This window comes from Manacus vitellinus, unplaced genomic scaffold (assembly GCF_001715985.3).
Source record: "Manacus vitellinus isolate BGI_N305 unplaced genomic scaffold, ASM171598v3 scaffold_45_pilon, whole genome shotgun sequence".
Lineage (NCBI taxonomy): Eukaryota > Metazoa > Chordata > Aves > Passeriformes > Pipridae > Manacus > Manacus vitellinus.
Window position 1 is genome coordinate 4,349,131 of NW_021940571.1, and position 15,043 is coordinate 4,364,173.

General features: G+C 40.8%; 1 protein-coding gene across 1 annotated transcript; it reads right to left on the reverse strand.

The window, feature by feature from the left end:
* Positions 1–3,100: 3,100 nt before the first annotated feature.
* LRRC31 (leucine rich repeat containing 31) lies at positions 3,101–14,703 on the reverse strand. The gene is made up of 9 exons (XM_008930005.3): positions 14,332–14,703; positions 12,903–13,052; positions 12,354–12,521; positions 9,729–9,896; positions 8,709–8,876; positions 7,770–7,937; positions 6,503–6,670; positions 5,230–5,397; positions 3,101–4,073 (listed from the first exon to the last, which is right to left on the reverse strand). The coding sequence occupies exons 1-9, from the start codon at positions 14,609–14,611 to the stop codon at positions 3,754–3,756; spliced, it is 1,758 nt and encodes a 585-aa protein (XP_008928253.2). The 5' UTR covers positions 14,612–14,703; the 3' UTR covers positions 3,101–3,753.
* Positions 14,704–15,043: the final 340 nt, after the last annotated feature.

A 15,043-nucleotide genomic window follows, 5' to 3' on the forward strand; every position in this document is an offset into this window, starting at 1 on the left:
AAAAGAAAAAGAGAAGCCCATAAAAAAAGTGAAAATTGGGCAGTAAACTGCACAGAACTCTTTTCTTTTACAAGATGGACAAATGTGAGCAGAGACAAGCAAGTGGGAGACAAGTACTATTAAAGCATCTGAATCAGTGAATGTGACAATGAAAACAAATTAATTTTTTTAGGTTTGGCTTTGTGTTTTTGTCCACATTGACCCCAGCTGAACCAGACAATCTCAGAAATGTTCTTGAGATGTCTCATTATGAATGCATATAATCTCTAATCATAAAGGTAGATGATTAGGTGGAAATTAATCTAATCTGGAAATCAATCTAACCTGTAGGAATCTGGTGCAATGAAGTGTTATTTGTTCTGAATCTCAAAGTATTTCACTTGCAATTCTTAGAAATCTGTTTGCCAGTCAGTGAGGTACAAACATATTTACAGTGAAACAATATCTGTGGCCCCACCTACCAGCAGTTGTTTAATGAGTTTTTCTCTAGAAATGATCAGTTCCTTGTTTGGAAATACAGAGTACGATTCCAGGCAGTCAGAACACACACACTTCTATCAGAACCTGCATTGCCATCCTGCCTTACAGAGGTGTAAAAAGCTGTTTTGAAAGTATCTCCACACTTTTGCAAAACTGTTCACTGCTGTTTTGACAATCTGCAGTTACAGCATTTTGAATGACTGCAAGCTGTCACATCCTCAGTGGTGCATCTCTTCCCCGAGATGGCTCGGTGACAGTTTGTGAAATGCCTGTGTGACAGATTTATATGAAAGCAGTGAGTCTGCAGGATAAAATATTCTGCCATGATTTTGGTTCTGGCACATCATAACATCTTTGTTATTCAAAAGAACTATGACAAACACTCCTCACTGTATTTCTTGCATGCCAAATTTATCTGCAACCACATCTTTCCACAGCACTTTACAGAGAGCTGTTTGTCCCAGACATCTGATGTCCTTGTCTAGTTTTCATTCTGTGTTACTCGATTACTCCTTAACCCCCTCCAGAGTTTTATTTGTAGCATATACAGAGCACAGCTGTGTGGGACCTGCCACTGTGCAGGTTCAAAATGCAGAGTGGGTGGGAGCAGAACCCTTTATTTGGTTTAACTAGCTGGTCAGAACTGCTCTCCCTCCCCTTGTCTGAGTTGCCTGAGGGAAGGTTGTGCATCCTGAAGGAGGTGGTGAAGGCAGGTCACTGAGACCAGCTCTTCCTAGAGTTGCATCTCTCTGAATCTGCATCCAGGGTATGGAACTAATTTCTGTTTGGCTCTTGATTGATACTGAAATCTCATTAATATGCTTGTTGGCAGGAGAGAGCTGGGACTGCAGGAAAGTGGGACGGCTCTGTTCTGATTTTCCATTTCACTGCTTTGATTGAGGCTGCTTTGATTGTTTGGAGATGTCTGGTGAAATTTTTTCACCCTAAGTGAAGGCAAAGAGGAACAGAAAGAAGGATAATTTAGAGAAAATCACTGGAAGAGAGAATTTTGGGAAGACTGGCAGATAGATAGGACATTTAATGGAGGTGATAAAAGGAATAAAAGCTTTTTAGTGGCACAATAGGTATGACAGAATCATGAGAGGGCAAAGGACTGAGCAGGGGATCAGGAACAGCAAGGGGAGAGTTTGCTGCAGTGGGTCCATAATGTGCTCTGGAGCTGAGAATCCAGCTATGGCAGAGTAAGAAACCCCAACACTGAAGTCCAGGAAGATTTCAACAGAATCTGGATGTTAAAGATTAATTGGAGAGAGAGGTTTAAGTGGGAAAGGAATGATTAAGAGACATCCTCACAGAACAGATAAAGGATCAATTTCCCAGTTGAACCAAAGGCATATTTGGGGAGGAAAGTCACAGGAAGGCAAGTAATTAAGAGAAATGGTTGGTGTGCTGCTGTTAAACAGAGATGATGGTACTTCCACATGTCCTGTCTTAAGCCACTGCTTAAAAATCTCTCATCAGCCCTGTAAGAAACAGGGGTTCTTTGGTTCATTTCAGAGGTTGAGGGTCTGTGTAGGAAGTAACTGATCCCACACTGCAGCAATTCCCTGCTGCCTCTGACCAAGACACTCCAGTTCAACTCACATTTCTCAGAGCTGGGGAAGCCAAGTGCACTTTTCAAGTGGAACTGGATCCAGGGAGACTTTCACATGAAGTCATGGATCAAATGATCAATAGGCATCAGCACAGCATTGTCAGCTGCTGGTGATAGCCCTGACCAGCCAGAAGCTGATGTTGGAAGGATCACGTGGACTGAAAGGTGAATACTGATCAGCATCTGCAGGACAGAATGTGGTGAGAGAGGCCTTAGCAAGTTAGGAAAGTGCCACTGACTGATCCTGTTGTGCCTCTCCTCCAGGAGGTTGCTGCAGCATGTAGAGATACTCAGAGCTAATTGAGCAGAACTTTATCCCTCAAGCTGCCTCAGGATTTCTCTAAGACTCCTCACTCAGTGGGCAGATCTAATATCTTTACTTCCTAAAATACCTTACCGATGAATAATCCCACTGCAGTCTTGGAGCTCACGTGTGGGTTAACATGCTCCATGACACGAATGACTGCCAGAATTTGGCTCTGTTTTAGAAAATGCAATAAAATGTAAAAAAAAAAAAAGTAATTATCACATTAAAAAGGAGCTGGTTACACATCCCAAGTTAGTGCTTTCTCTAACAAGTCTTGGGCACTGAGTAAGGTGTTGGGTTCTCCCTGGGAGCTGCCCTATGGCTTGGAATAATAGACTTTGCTTATTTCCTTCATCTCTAGGGTAAGGATAAGAACATTATGTCACAAGGTGGTGTGAAGGTTGATGGATGAATCCTGAATGCAGGAAGCACGAAGACACTGCAGGGACTCCCACTGGCTTTCCTATGCTCTAGATCAGTCTCTTAGACATGGAATTTTGTTTTTGTGCTGCATGTCATAAAATGGTCTGTTCCAAAAGCTTAGTCTGGGTAAGCCTGAAACAGCTCAAGATGAGAAGGAACATCCCTCAAGTATCCTGAAATTTTTACATAGTCTTAGCCAGAATGATTATGGATTGATCTGTGTCCAAAATCCTGCTAAGGTAGCAGGGCATGTCTCTGATTTAGTGTACCACAGCATTTCCCTTGCCCCTGAGACCTGCAAAGACACTGAACAACTGTTTCTTACCTTGATTTTATGTTGATTCTGTACACAGGACTCAGCTACACTATAAGATGGCATCAAGGACCAGAGCAGAGGCAAAACAGCTCCTCCTGTATTCTCCTTACTGGACTAATATATAATGTTTAGTTGTTGGGATGGTTTCCAAATCTCCCAGTTATGTAGATTTAATTTATTCACAAAGAGGCAAAAGTTTTGGGGGAGAAGAAAATAAAATTTAAAACACAGAGGTTTCAAGTATTTTCACATTAGAGGCATTTTCTGAGGCCACATTCACGCTGCCCACCCACCTGCATTGACACACATCCCCTCCACTTCCCTGGCAAACCTGCAGTGTGTCCATCTGAGTCCAGCACTGCTCTTTGGGCACTACCCACTGCACCGTGAAGATTAAGTGTCTATAGCGGCGTCAGCATGGCCCAGAGAATCTCAAAGAATAGGTTATTAAATAGAATGATCTATGATGCAGAGGGTTAAATAACAGTTTTCTATAACTGTGAAACTATTTCAAGAGATTATTAAAAACTGTGTAGTCTCCTAAGTGAGAGACACATAACACTTGGTCCGTGTGCTGCTCGTGAAAGGCCTCCCAGAAACCTTCCGCCTCCATCAACAGTCAAAGCGAATGTTTCTTTTGTTGTCGTGATTAAAGTTTTCCAGTTGTTTCCTCTGGGGTTCTGAAAGGACCCATCTCTGCATGCCCAGCTCTGCCAGGGCAGGGAGCTGTGCCAGTGCTGCCAGCAACTCACTGAACCACGTCCCGCAGTCCCGGCAGGCCGACGGGCGCAGGCTGAGATCCAGCTCCGAGAGTTCCTTGGATACTGCTAAACCTTGACAGAAAACAACCCACCCTTCATCAGAGATGCTGTCATTGTAACTCAAATCCAGCTTCTGCAACCTGGAGAGATGGCCATCCTGTGTCAGTGATGCTGCAAGAGATGACAGACACAAACACAACTAATAAATCCTGGCAATTGCTTTAAAAGCTCCTCAGAAAGGAGAGTAGTATTTTAATACCTTATTATTTAAGGCTTTTCAGCAGTCAAACAGCAAGATTGAGCTCCTCAGCAACATAAAATGACTCGCTGCTGATCTCAGAAAGATTGTTTTTTCACAGCTGAAGGAGTGTACACCACTTTAAACATGGGTAATTCCAAAGGAACGGAACTATTGAGTTAAAAGGGTATGGCACCCTGAAAACCCTGGAGTCAGTTGGAGGGAGGTTATACCAAATGCCAATTAAAATAGGCAGACAGGTTTTACAGGGAGATTTAGGAAGAGGAAAGCAAAACTAGATGAGGTTGGATTGCTGAAATAGCAGCCTCTCACTGTGGGAGGGCCTAACATACCCTAAAGGGAACTGGGGTCCTTAACGTGTGATTGGTAAAGGAGACACCCATCAGGGGTGATGGGTTTTAAAGTCAGAAATATTCCGGCTTCATCTCACCAGATTTCACATTTCAGGGCCTTAACAGCTGTCACACAGCTACTGCCAAACCCCTGAGTCAGGGCCACAGAACACAAAGATGAGTATAAAATGAACAAGTTTTTAAAAGAATCCTAGAATTCATTCCTTTACCATGTTCCCATTTTCCTGTATTTCCCAGCAGCTGCTAAGAGGTGGGTGAAAATATTTCTGTTTTAATTCTCCCCCAGTAGTCTGACTCCAGAACACACTTAATGGATTGAGAGTTGGTAGTGTTTGTATTACTGGCTGTCAGCACATACATTTTCTATAAAGTAGTGAACCCTAAAACAGAAATTGAGCAAAATAAAATGTCTCCAGAGGCATCTTTAAATATCTGATATAAAAAAAAGATATTTAAACCCTACATTTTCTGTGTTTGGTGGGTTTTTTTATTAATAGATAAAAGTGCTAAAATATTCTTTGTATTTTATCCTTTCCAGTTTTTGCACTGAACATGTACAGGACATACAAGATGACAACTCTTTCTGGGAAAATACTGCTGTGTTTTCCATCTTTTCCTTTGATTTATGTGAAAACGTGCTCAGCCCAAGGAACAAGCCCCTCCTGAATTGTGGTCTAAATGCCTGGACTGCAGGTAAATACCGTGTTATACGTACTTAGAAGTGCCAAATCTTCAGCCACCAAGTTACAGCTGCTCAGTCTTAACACTTGAATCTCCGCTGCAAGCTTTAGTGCTCCCAAAAGCAGCTTTAGGTTCCCACCAACGCACTTATTCCAAGAAAGGTCTAATATCTCCAGTTCAGGAAGGTGAAGGGCAGCCTCAGCTGAAAAAGATTAAGAGCAGCAACTTCTGCTTACTAAGAGAAAACAACACGGCCTCAACAGACACCTCACCTGCAATTCACCTGTAAATAGGATCCCAACAGGCTGTGCTTAGAGTGACTTCTTTTATCCTAATAAAAGTCAGACAAAAGAAAATAAGAAAGGCCTGCCTATAGATTCTACACGGAATCTGTGGAGGGGTTTATTATGTTTCTGTTCATGTTATTGGCTTGTCCTTGTCCCACTGAATTAATATAATTTAACAGCTTGCTTTTAAATCATTTTATATTAATTTAAAGACTGGGTTTTTTTCTGCGAACTCACTATTTAAGGTGAAATGCTCTGTATCTTCTGACAACACTGATTTCTATGGTGTCACTCTTATATAATTGTAATGATATAAATATAGTACTCTTCCTGCGGGGACTTTAGGCCAGTTTTGATTCCCTCTGCTTCTGCTGGAGGCAGTCAAGTCTTACTACAGGTTTAATATCAGTAGTAAACAGTACAAAATATAAGTGAACCATACACAGTAACTGAGAGATCCCTCTGTATTTAGATTTCATGTGCCATATGGAACACCTATCACAGGCACAGTGTAGCCACTAATCCACTGAGATTTGCAATAAGTAGGCAAAAGAGGCTGAATTTACATATCCTATGTTAGACTGGACTTTTCTTTATGGCTGTGCAATATCTTTTCCACTCCTGCAGTAATTTCCTCTTTTGCCCCAGGCTTCACTCTACCCCAGAAAGTTTCTGCTGAAGCTTTCACCTTCAGTGAGGTGGAAAACCCTCAGTCAAAACTTTACCCCACTAAACTGCAAATGACGTGTTACATCCCAACTATAATTACAGCATAACAAAATCATGTGTTCCTTTATCCTCCCAAATTAGGCAATATATAAAAGCTCACTATTAGACAAAGGACTAAAAGGGCTTCAGCCAGTCAGATACAGAGGGGGAACTGGTTTGACCACAGGCTTTTTCCCTCCGGACCTGTGGTACAATGTAACCATGATCCTTGGAGATCAGCCAAAGGAGAATGAAGTGCTTTGTCCCACAGGGATACCCAGAGAATAGACACACTTTAAAGAACATTCCTACCTAGTGATGAAAGCGACTCTTCACCTAAACCACAGTTGCTGATGGCCACAGATTTCAGCTTTGGCAAAAACCTGAGCCGGCCCAGAAGAGGATCAGATGAGACTCCTACACTTTTATTCGAGGATAAATTCAGCTCTTGAAGACTGGAGAGTAAAGGTATCACCTGGGCTATGAAAACATCAAACATTTATTAGACAGTCACCTATCCACAACAAATGTGTAGTTGTATATTTGCCTGGTATAATTTCTTTTCTTTGTAAGTGAATCCAAAAGTCAAGGCAAGGCCAAGTTTTTACACTCAAATTCGTGGTGAGTAATATTTTAGTCCATAAACAGCCTTGTCATTTTCAGTAAGAATGTTCAAGAAATTAGGTATTCCATACTGTTTGGAAAGTTGTCAGAATGTGGCTTCCAGGAAATTTTCTAGGTGAAGAAACATTAATTAAACATTAAATGAGATGGAGGTTATTTCCAAATGTCTTCATTGCTAACTGAAACTTCATCTTAATATTATTATTCTCTATTATTCAATAAATTAAAAATAAATCATGATTGCTATTACTAATAATGAATATTTCCCAGTGCTTAATAGGTAACTTTTCAAATAATCTTCTTTATTGTGGAAAAGAAGATATGGGCAATATAGACTTTGAGTCATGGCATTTTGTTGTTGTTAAGGGTAAAAAAAAATGTCCAAAAGTTATGATAATGCAAACAGAAAAATAAACTGTTTTACAAATTCATTGGGAAATGCCTTTTTCTTCCCAATAGCACTTATAGTTGGATCAATTCAACCTGGAGAAAGCCACAGCAGCAGCAATGCCAGAACTCCTAAAATCACTCTCTACTCGGTGTGCACTTCACCAGGAGAGTTTTAGGCAGCTACATTTCCATGCACATACACACCTTGGATCTATCTAATTCATAGAAGTGGAGGAACTGTCCCTGGGTATTTCCAAAATTACTGATTATCAAAAAAAGCAGTGCTTAGAGGCAGTTCCCACATTCCCATTGTGGGTCTGAATTGTGGTGGATTCAGGTCCTTAATTCCACATGAGATCAGACACTCTGAGATTTCCTTTGGTTCAGCAAAGATACCACTCCATATTGATCAAGAAAGCTATTTCCCTACACTGCACTTCCAGAACTGCCTAATGAAAAAAGTACTGAGATCAGCTATTCTGCCAGGCAGAATTCCTTACGTCTTTGAGATATTTTCAGAAGTCAAAACCTGGATTCTTAATGAATTTCCTCAAGATGTCCTTACACAAAACGGTCATGTCCTCTTCTGTGACACAGCACTGGTGAAGATCAAGGACTTCCAGATTTTTCAAGCTGGCCAGATGAGCTGTTGAGTCTTTAAAGCCACCACCAATCTCTCTGTTACACGATATGTCTAATTTCCTCAGCTCTGTGAGGTGCTGCAAAGCAGTGTCTGAAACGGGAGAGGGGGCAAGCTGGTCACTGGCCGCTACAACAGCCCAGGTCAGAGCTTGGGCATTTATTTACTGCAGCGTCAAAGTTTGCACAAGGTATTGCAGGCAAAGCTCTTAGACTAAGCTTCAGAGTGTAATCACAGCAGACACACAGTAATACAGCAAAGCTGTACACCCATCCATGCAGCTCCATTCCTCTCTGAAGGAGCAGGTGAAGGTGAGGCCAGCTCATCTCCCAAATCCATTCAATCCTCAGCCTTTTGCAGGAACTGCTGATGGATGTGCTAATTAATGCCAGTTGTTTTGCCTTATCCATGAGACATCCACTAGGGAGAGACACAGATAACAAGCCCATTTCATATGGCTTCACTGGGCACTCTCTAAGTGATAATGATGAATTTGGATTTCCCTGGGAGAGTAGGATTATCTTGTTAAAAGTGAGCTGGCCTGTCTGTGTCCTTGTCTATGTTCTGTTTGGGGAAAGAGGAAGCATGTCCAGAGAGCCACTAATCAAGCCTGAGATGTGTCTCAGATAAATGGTGTGGAGGGTGACTCTCCCCGTTGACTTTCACATGCTTGAGCTCAGGGCAGATAAATGTGACTCCTGCTGAAAGCCTCTGTAGTCTTTTATCAATCCTCAAACAGCAAATAACGACTGCCCATTAATGCTGCCAAAACATCAGCAAAATCCCACCTCATTGCCTTTCCTAAATGGCTTTCAGATGTACAGTTTATTCAGAATGAAAGTCTTTCTGAACATAAAGTCTAACCTAAGCCCTGGAGGCTGTCTTGCTTTAATCCACACATGTGCAAGTTTAACTCTTTCAAGCCTGGCACGTTTTTCAGATCCTGAGCCATAACCTTCATGCTGCAGCCGATGTGTTTGTTGATAGAGAGATCTAATACTTCAAGGTTTGGGATCACATTTAGAAATTCAGCTGGGGAAAAAAAGAAAAAAGAAAGGAAAACCAGAATTGGTAATTGTCTGGAGTACATACAGATGAACCCTAGAAAAATACAGCACCATGACAGAAAGAAGTGGGCTGGGTTTGCCTGTACATGTAGTTTAGGCTTGCTAAGTTCCTGTTCTACCTCCAAAATACAGCAAAATAAAGATTGGATAGGAATCAAGAAAAATTAGTGAAAAATCTGTATGAAAATAAAGGTGAAAAAATACATGGACAGTTATAAAAATACAGGAGAATAAAATACAAAGAGAAAATATAGAGTATTGTATGTTACATGTGGGCCTCCTCCTGCAGTGGAGATGAGAGCACAAAGGCTTCTCTTTACAGAGAAAACACCTCTGAAAACACAAACTCAGATAAAAAGACCACACAAGACTAAACTGTGGTGAGAGACAGATGGGAGGAGTGGTCAGTGGTTGCCAGCTCAGCCTAAATTCCCAACTCTCAGGTTTTTTTTCCCATCCCATGGATAACTACATATTCAGCTGCTTAATTTTAAGCAATCAGTGCTGGAAATTCTGGCACACTTCTTTTGCTCAAGGTCTCAAAGGATCCAGCACCCCTGGACCACAGAGGCTGTCAGACTGTGATTTAGATCTAATTGTTCTCCTCAACGTTCCCTCACATGATTAGAGAAAACAACTTTCTTCTTTGGAAGAAAGTGCATTAAATCCCCACATTGTGTCGTAAACACTGTTTTAATGCAGAGCTTGAAATAAATTAACTTTCCACCAATACTGAGCCCCATGCAGCCATCAACGAAGTCAAACAAGCTCCATTCTTGTGAAGCCAGTCTCAGTCCAGCTAGATGGACACACATACCAAGGGATTCCCCATCCTTTGCCGTCAGGTTACAATCTGTAATTTTCAGACATTTTAACTTGCATCCTTTCTGGAATTTTTTTGTCAGCAGTGATAGTTTTCCACCTATGTTACTGTTCCATGACAAATCCAGTTCTTCAAGCTGAGAAACAATTTCAAATGCCTCTCCTGTAACAGAAATATGGGATGATTCCTTCTAGGTATCAATTTCAGTACAAACAAAAATACAGGTTTGAAATATATTAAAGAGGAAGGTTAGCCACTTAATTCTCAAATTACTTTATTTTGAATGTCTTGCCAGGAAAATTGTTGAATGAATTGTTGCTCCTGCAGCAAAGTTGTATAAAATCTCACGTTGTCTAAGGAGCATTGTAGATCACAAGTCATTGTTACAGTACACACAAGACCTGAAATTTATTCACATTCCCAAACTCTCATCAGGCTGTTGGACATCGTTGTAGACCTGTGCCAGGACCCACAAAGTCCAGTCTAGAGGGAAATCAATACAAGTGACAAGTCTGAATTTACTGTCCTGTACAGTTCTGCTGTTTTATTTGGCAAACTTCCAACATCCTCTGTGCTGTGTCCACAGGTCACTTTGGAGGGGAGGGAAGAATTCCTCACACTACTATTTCTGAAATGTGAAAGTTTCATGTCTGACAGGAGTTTCTGACTCACTTCATAAGAAAGCAAGATGATCACTGTTTTGACTTGAACTAACTTTCCCATGATTTCAAGGCAGACAGCACTGTACTTGATTACATTCAGAAAAATCAGCCTTTTCCAGGCTTGAAGCATCTGCCAGCATGGTCTGTGCTTCTTTGAAACACTAACATCCCACTATAAAATCCAGCTTCCTAACTTCCTTTGCAGAGGAGGGAGGCAGATGCATATTTGCATATACTCATTCCCAAGAAAGATCAATTAATCAGACCATATGCAAATGCAATTTCAAAGTGTCCCACAAAAATTTTTGATCTAAAGTCTTGTCATCAACCTAATAATTGAGAACTGTATTTTAATAGTAACACCCTTTCATGTCTGTGTGTTTTCATAATTAATTCTTCACAAAAGATTTATAATAGAAAAATAATTATTTCTGTAAGTGAATATTTAGGTTTGAGAGAAAAGGATTTGTCTTAATTTTTATTTTTGCATTTATTTTAAATTATTGCCTCAGTCTTGAATACTGAACAAACTGTACAGTTGAGAAGTGCAGTACAGCCTGTTTCTGCTTGACATTAGGACAAGCATTCCAGACACACTTTCCACCCAGAAGATAAATAAAGGACCATAACTCCAGGAATGGTTTCCTATCACCTCACACAGTCACAGCTCTGAGCAATCTCATAGGAGAGGTTATTATGGTTACATTTGAGACACTGATTTCTAAGCAGAATGCACTGAATCCACAAGAGGTCACATTTCCTCAGATAGATGTGGACAAGGTCAAACAGTCAATATTGGCCTAAATACACAAGTTATTTTCAAAATCCCAGGCAAAATCAATGCAAACTGACTGTTGTTATTCCCCACGTCAAGGGCATCACATTTGGACTGGAAATTCAAGTCCTGTGATCAGTTTTGTGTTTGTCTCAGCAGAGGATAAACAGATATGGGAAGGAAACAGCACAGAACCGTGCAGAATAAGTCAATTGGAAATATAGCAAATAAAACTCAAAAGGAAAAAAAAGGTATGAGAAAAGGGTTTGAAAAAGAATTAACTTAATTTGAAAAAATAATAGAAAATAAAACACAGATTTTACCCTCATCAGAAATAGATCAATTATTTTCACCAGCTTTTGGAGAAATGCATTTTTCCTCCCCAGCAGATAGCATGACCTGCTTTTGAGCTACCAACATATATGTAATTTTATTTCTGAACCTTTCTTGGAAAAGGCTTGGATATGAATGACATAAACAAACACCAGCTCTTAAACTCAGACCAGTTTTAGAACCTGCAAAATAAACAGTAACTTTTATAATCCATAGTTGATTGAGTTTGTCCTTCTTTTAGATACAAACCACAGATCCAACCCAGAGTAAACTCCAGGCCCAGAGGTGACTCAGTGTGTAATACCATCTTTATAACCTTTAAATCTCATGTCTTGCAGAAAGCAGGGTGCAGGCACTCCAAGGAAAGTAGTAATCAGAGGGATGGGCTTCTCTCAGACTTGCAAAAAACCCAAATCATGAAGTTTTGAGGCAGCACTTCTGTTTTTTCTCCTCCAAAAGACCATTGGGGTTTTTGTGATGAGCTCTCATCTGTCCTGCAGCTTGAAGACCTGAGCTGACCCTACTCTGACTGACTGCTTCAGGTCTTCTATCTACCATTAGATATCACAGCTAGCCAAAAAAATACTGATCTAAGTTGAAAACATTATTTTCTGCAAACAGGACTGAATTCTGTTCCCTTCTGAGTGTGAAAGCTTCACACCCTGAGGAATGAACTCGGCAGAGGTACCTCAGGGTATAAGGTCACCCCTAAGCCCAAGTTTCTGCTGTTTCACAGCAGGAGTTGACATTGCCCAGTGTGGAAGCAGCAGGAGTGGGATGTAGGAAGAGATGAGATGGATTACATTAGCCCCAAGCTGTCTGGAAGTAAATGTAAATGAAATCCTGTACCTAAGGAGATGACATCCTCAGCTGTCAGCCTGCAGTTGTTAAGTCGAAGGACTTTTAACAGGTTCACATGATGAAGATGGACAGTGAGAGCCTTCAAAGTCCCACCAACACAACCATTCCAGGACAGGCTGATCTCTTCCAGCTCTGAGAGAAATGGCAGTAAAGAAGCTGCAAGGAAAGAAAAGAAAAGGCATATTTGCATGTTTCTGCACCCTCTGGATGTCAACACATATTAATACTAAGGTGTTTTCTGTTCCAATAAAGCATTATAAAACCATGACAATTTGTACCTCAGTTTTCTTATCTGTAGTTTGAGTGTAAGGACATTCATCTGCTTCACAGACCTGTATCGTTTTTATATTTATATATATTACATCATTTATATAATTTATTATTTAATATTTCTCTGGGACCACCACATAAGATGTTAAAAAAAGCCAGGCCTATATAAAGGAAAGGGGAAGGAAAAGAGAAGAGTGAATAACTGAACAGGCAAATAAGAATTAAAGAAGGGTATGAAGTGATTAGTTGAATAAAATGTTTATTTACCCAGCTCTGTTACATCTTCTTCACTTAATGCACAGTTATTTAGATCAAGATTCTTGCTGTTGGGTTTCTTTCCCAGTTTCTGCATGAACTGGTTAAATCTCTGCTCACCAGATGGGGACTCCGCTTCAGAAATGAGATGTGAGTGTCCATCTGAGCAACAGAGAAATAGGGCCCTGGTTACCTCTGGTACTTAAAAAAGGTGTAAAACCTGCCTGAGGCTGCCATGGGAAGACTTCAGGAAATGAATTAAATCTGTCAGTAAACCAGGCTCTGATTTTGATCAATGTTGACCTGAGCAGTAAGATCACTATAGATCAAATCACTACAAAGCTCCTGATGCAGAGTGAGAAAAGAATCTCCCATTGCATCTCTCCACACTGCCTTGTGCCAGGGACTTCGGATGTTTGCAACTGCACCACCAGTTCAAGGACATGAAATTCATGCACAGCTCTGAGCTGCAGCTATTTGGGAAACACAAGCTGTGTTACCACTGCTGTGCCTGCACTGCAGCCACACTGCTCAGCAGTCTGAGCTGGATCCCTCAGCACCCAGTGGCCCTGCAATTGTGTGGTGAACCTGCTGCTTCCTTCATGACAACCCGTGTTCAGCTTCATACATCATCTGTGTAAGGGAGTTCCTGCTTTTCTGGGCTTTGCAAAGCAACACCCACTTACCTCCTTCTTCTATGCAGTTTGTACAGCAAGGAAAATTGCATTTACATGCAATGCTAAACCCTTTAACACATCAGTAATTTCATCTAATGCCTACAGATGAAAAAAAAGCAGCCAAAAATTACACAAAATAGCAATCCCACTCTCAGGAGCTGTCCTGTCACTGTTTCCCCAAACCGACTAAAAATCCTTAGGACCAAGGATGGAATTCTGAGCCTCATCTTCCAGCTCCTTTTTAAAAATAGTCTCATTTTCCCTGGTGTGATTGTAAAGAGTATTCTTGTGTGTGCAAAATAACATACATGATGAATTCTCATTCCTTTTCCCTTCCCCTCCCCAGTTTCAAGTGGAAGGAACCACCTCCTCTTCTTGTCTTCAGATTGCTTTAGCAGCAGGGTGGACAGAGACCCATCCTAAATACAACAGGCCAAGCTGCTGCTCAAAGCTTGGCTCGGAAACCAAATAAGCTCTACAACTAATGAGCTGACTTCAGCCCTGACTTCTTGCATGGGAGACCAAGGGAGAGGTCACCCAAAAGCTTTATCCCTCCTCAGCAACATGGATCTTACTCCTTGCTTGGCACCTATCAAATTAGAGGGTACATCCTTGATAATGTTCCAATCAGAAGTAAATCCTGATTAAAAGATAAGCTGTAAGGAGCAAATACAGGATTTTGGCTAGCAAAAAAAGCAAGTGATTTTCTGTGAAATTAAAATATATACACATGCACATATATTTCATTATTGTACCAGCATTACCTTCTACAGAGAGATCTTCCTTCTCACTCTGATCATCAGCTCCAGAGTTGTTTATTTCTTTTTCTTCAATTTCCCTTCTGTCCTTGCCTTCAGATTTCCCAAAGTCAAAGCCCCTGAAGAATTTTTTGATGGCTGAAGGCTGCTCTTTCCTTTTTTCAGGAGCACAGCTCTTTCCTTGGAACTGTTTTATAACAAAGTCAAACGGGGAACTGTTTGGGGTGTCCTCTTCCTGCTTATCCTGGCAGTTCAACATGTCATCTTTCAGGGGATCAGCAGACATAGAATTAGCTTTTGTAAAGTTCACTCTTGCTTACCTTCTTTCAAAATGGCACTGAGAATTCACCACCATTGCCTTCATGCTGATAACAGAACACATATACTTTGTGTGTGTGTATTTAAAAATGTGAGTATATATATACAGATGTGTATATATGTATGTACATTTTCTCATTGTTTTGGAAGTTTTCTGCCATAATACAAGTTTTCAAGGGCAGAGCACTTACAGTTACAAAAAGCTGGTGCACTGTTTAAAGTCTGACTCTTAATATGTTGACACAGTTGTATTTTTTATAAATACAGAGCTGATACAAACCAATATACCAAGATGTACATGCACAGCTCCTGAGCTGCAGAGCAATCCTGCTTACCCTGGCTGTGATTTCATGCTGTAGAGTGGTATTATTTTAGACAAAGAACATACCTGTCTTCTCCA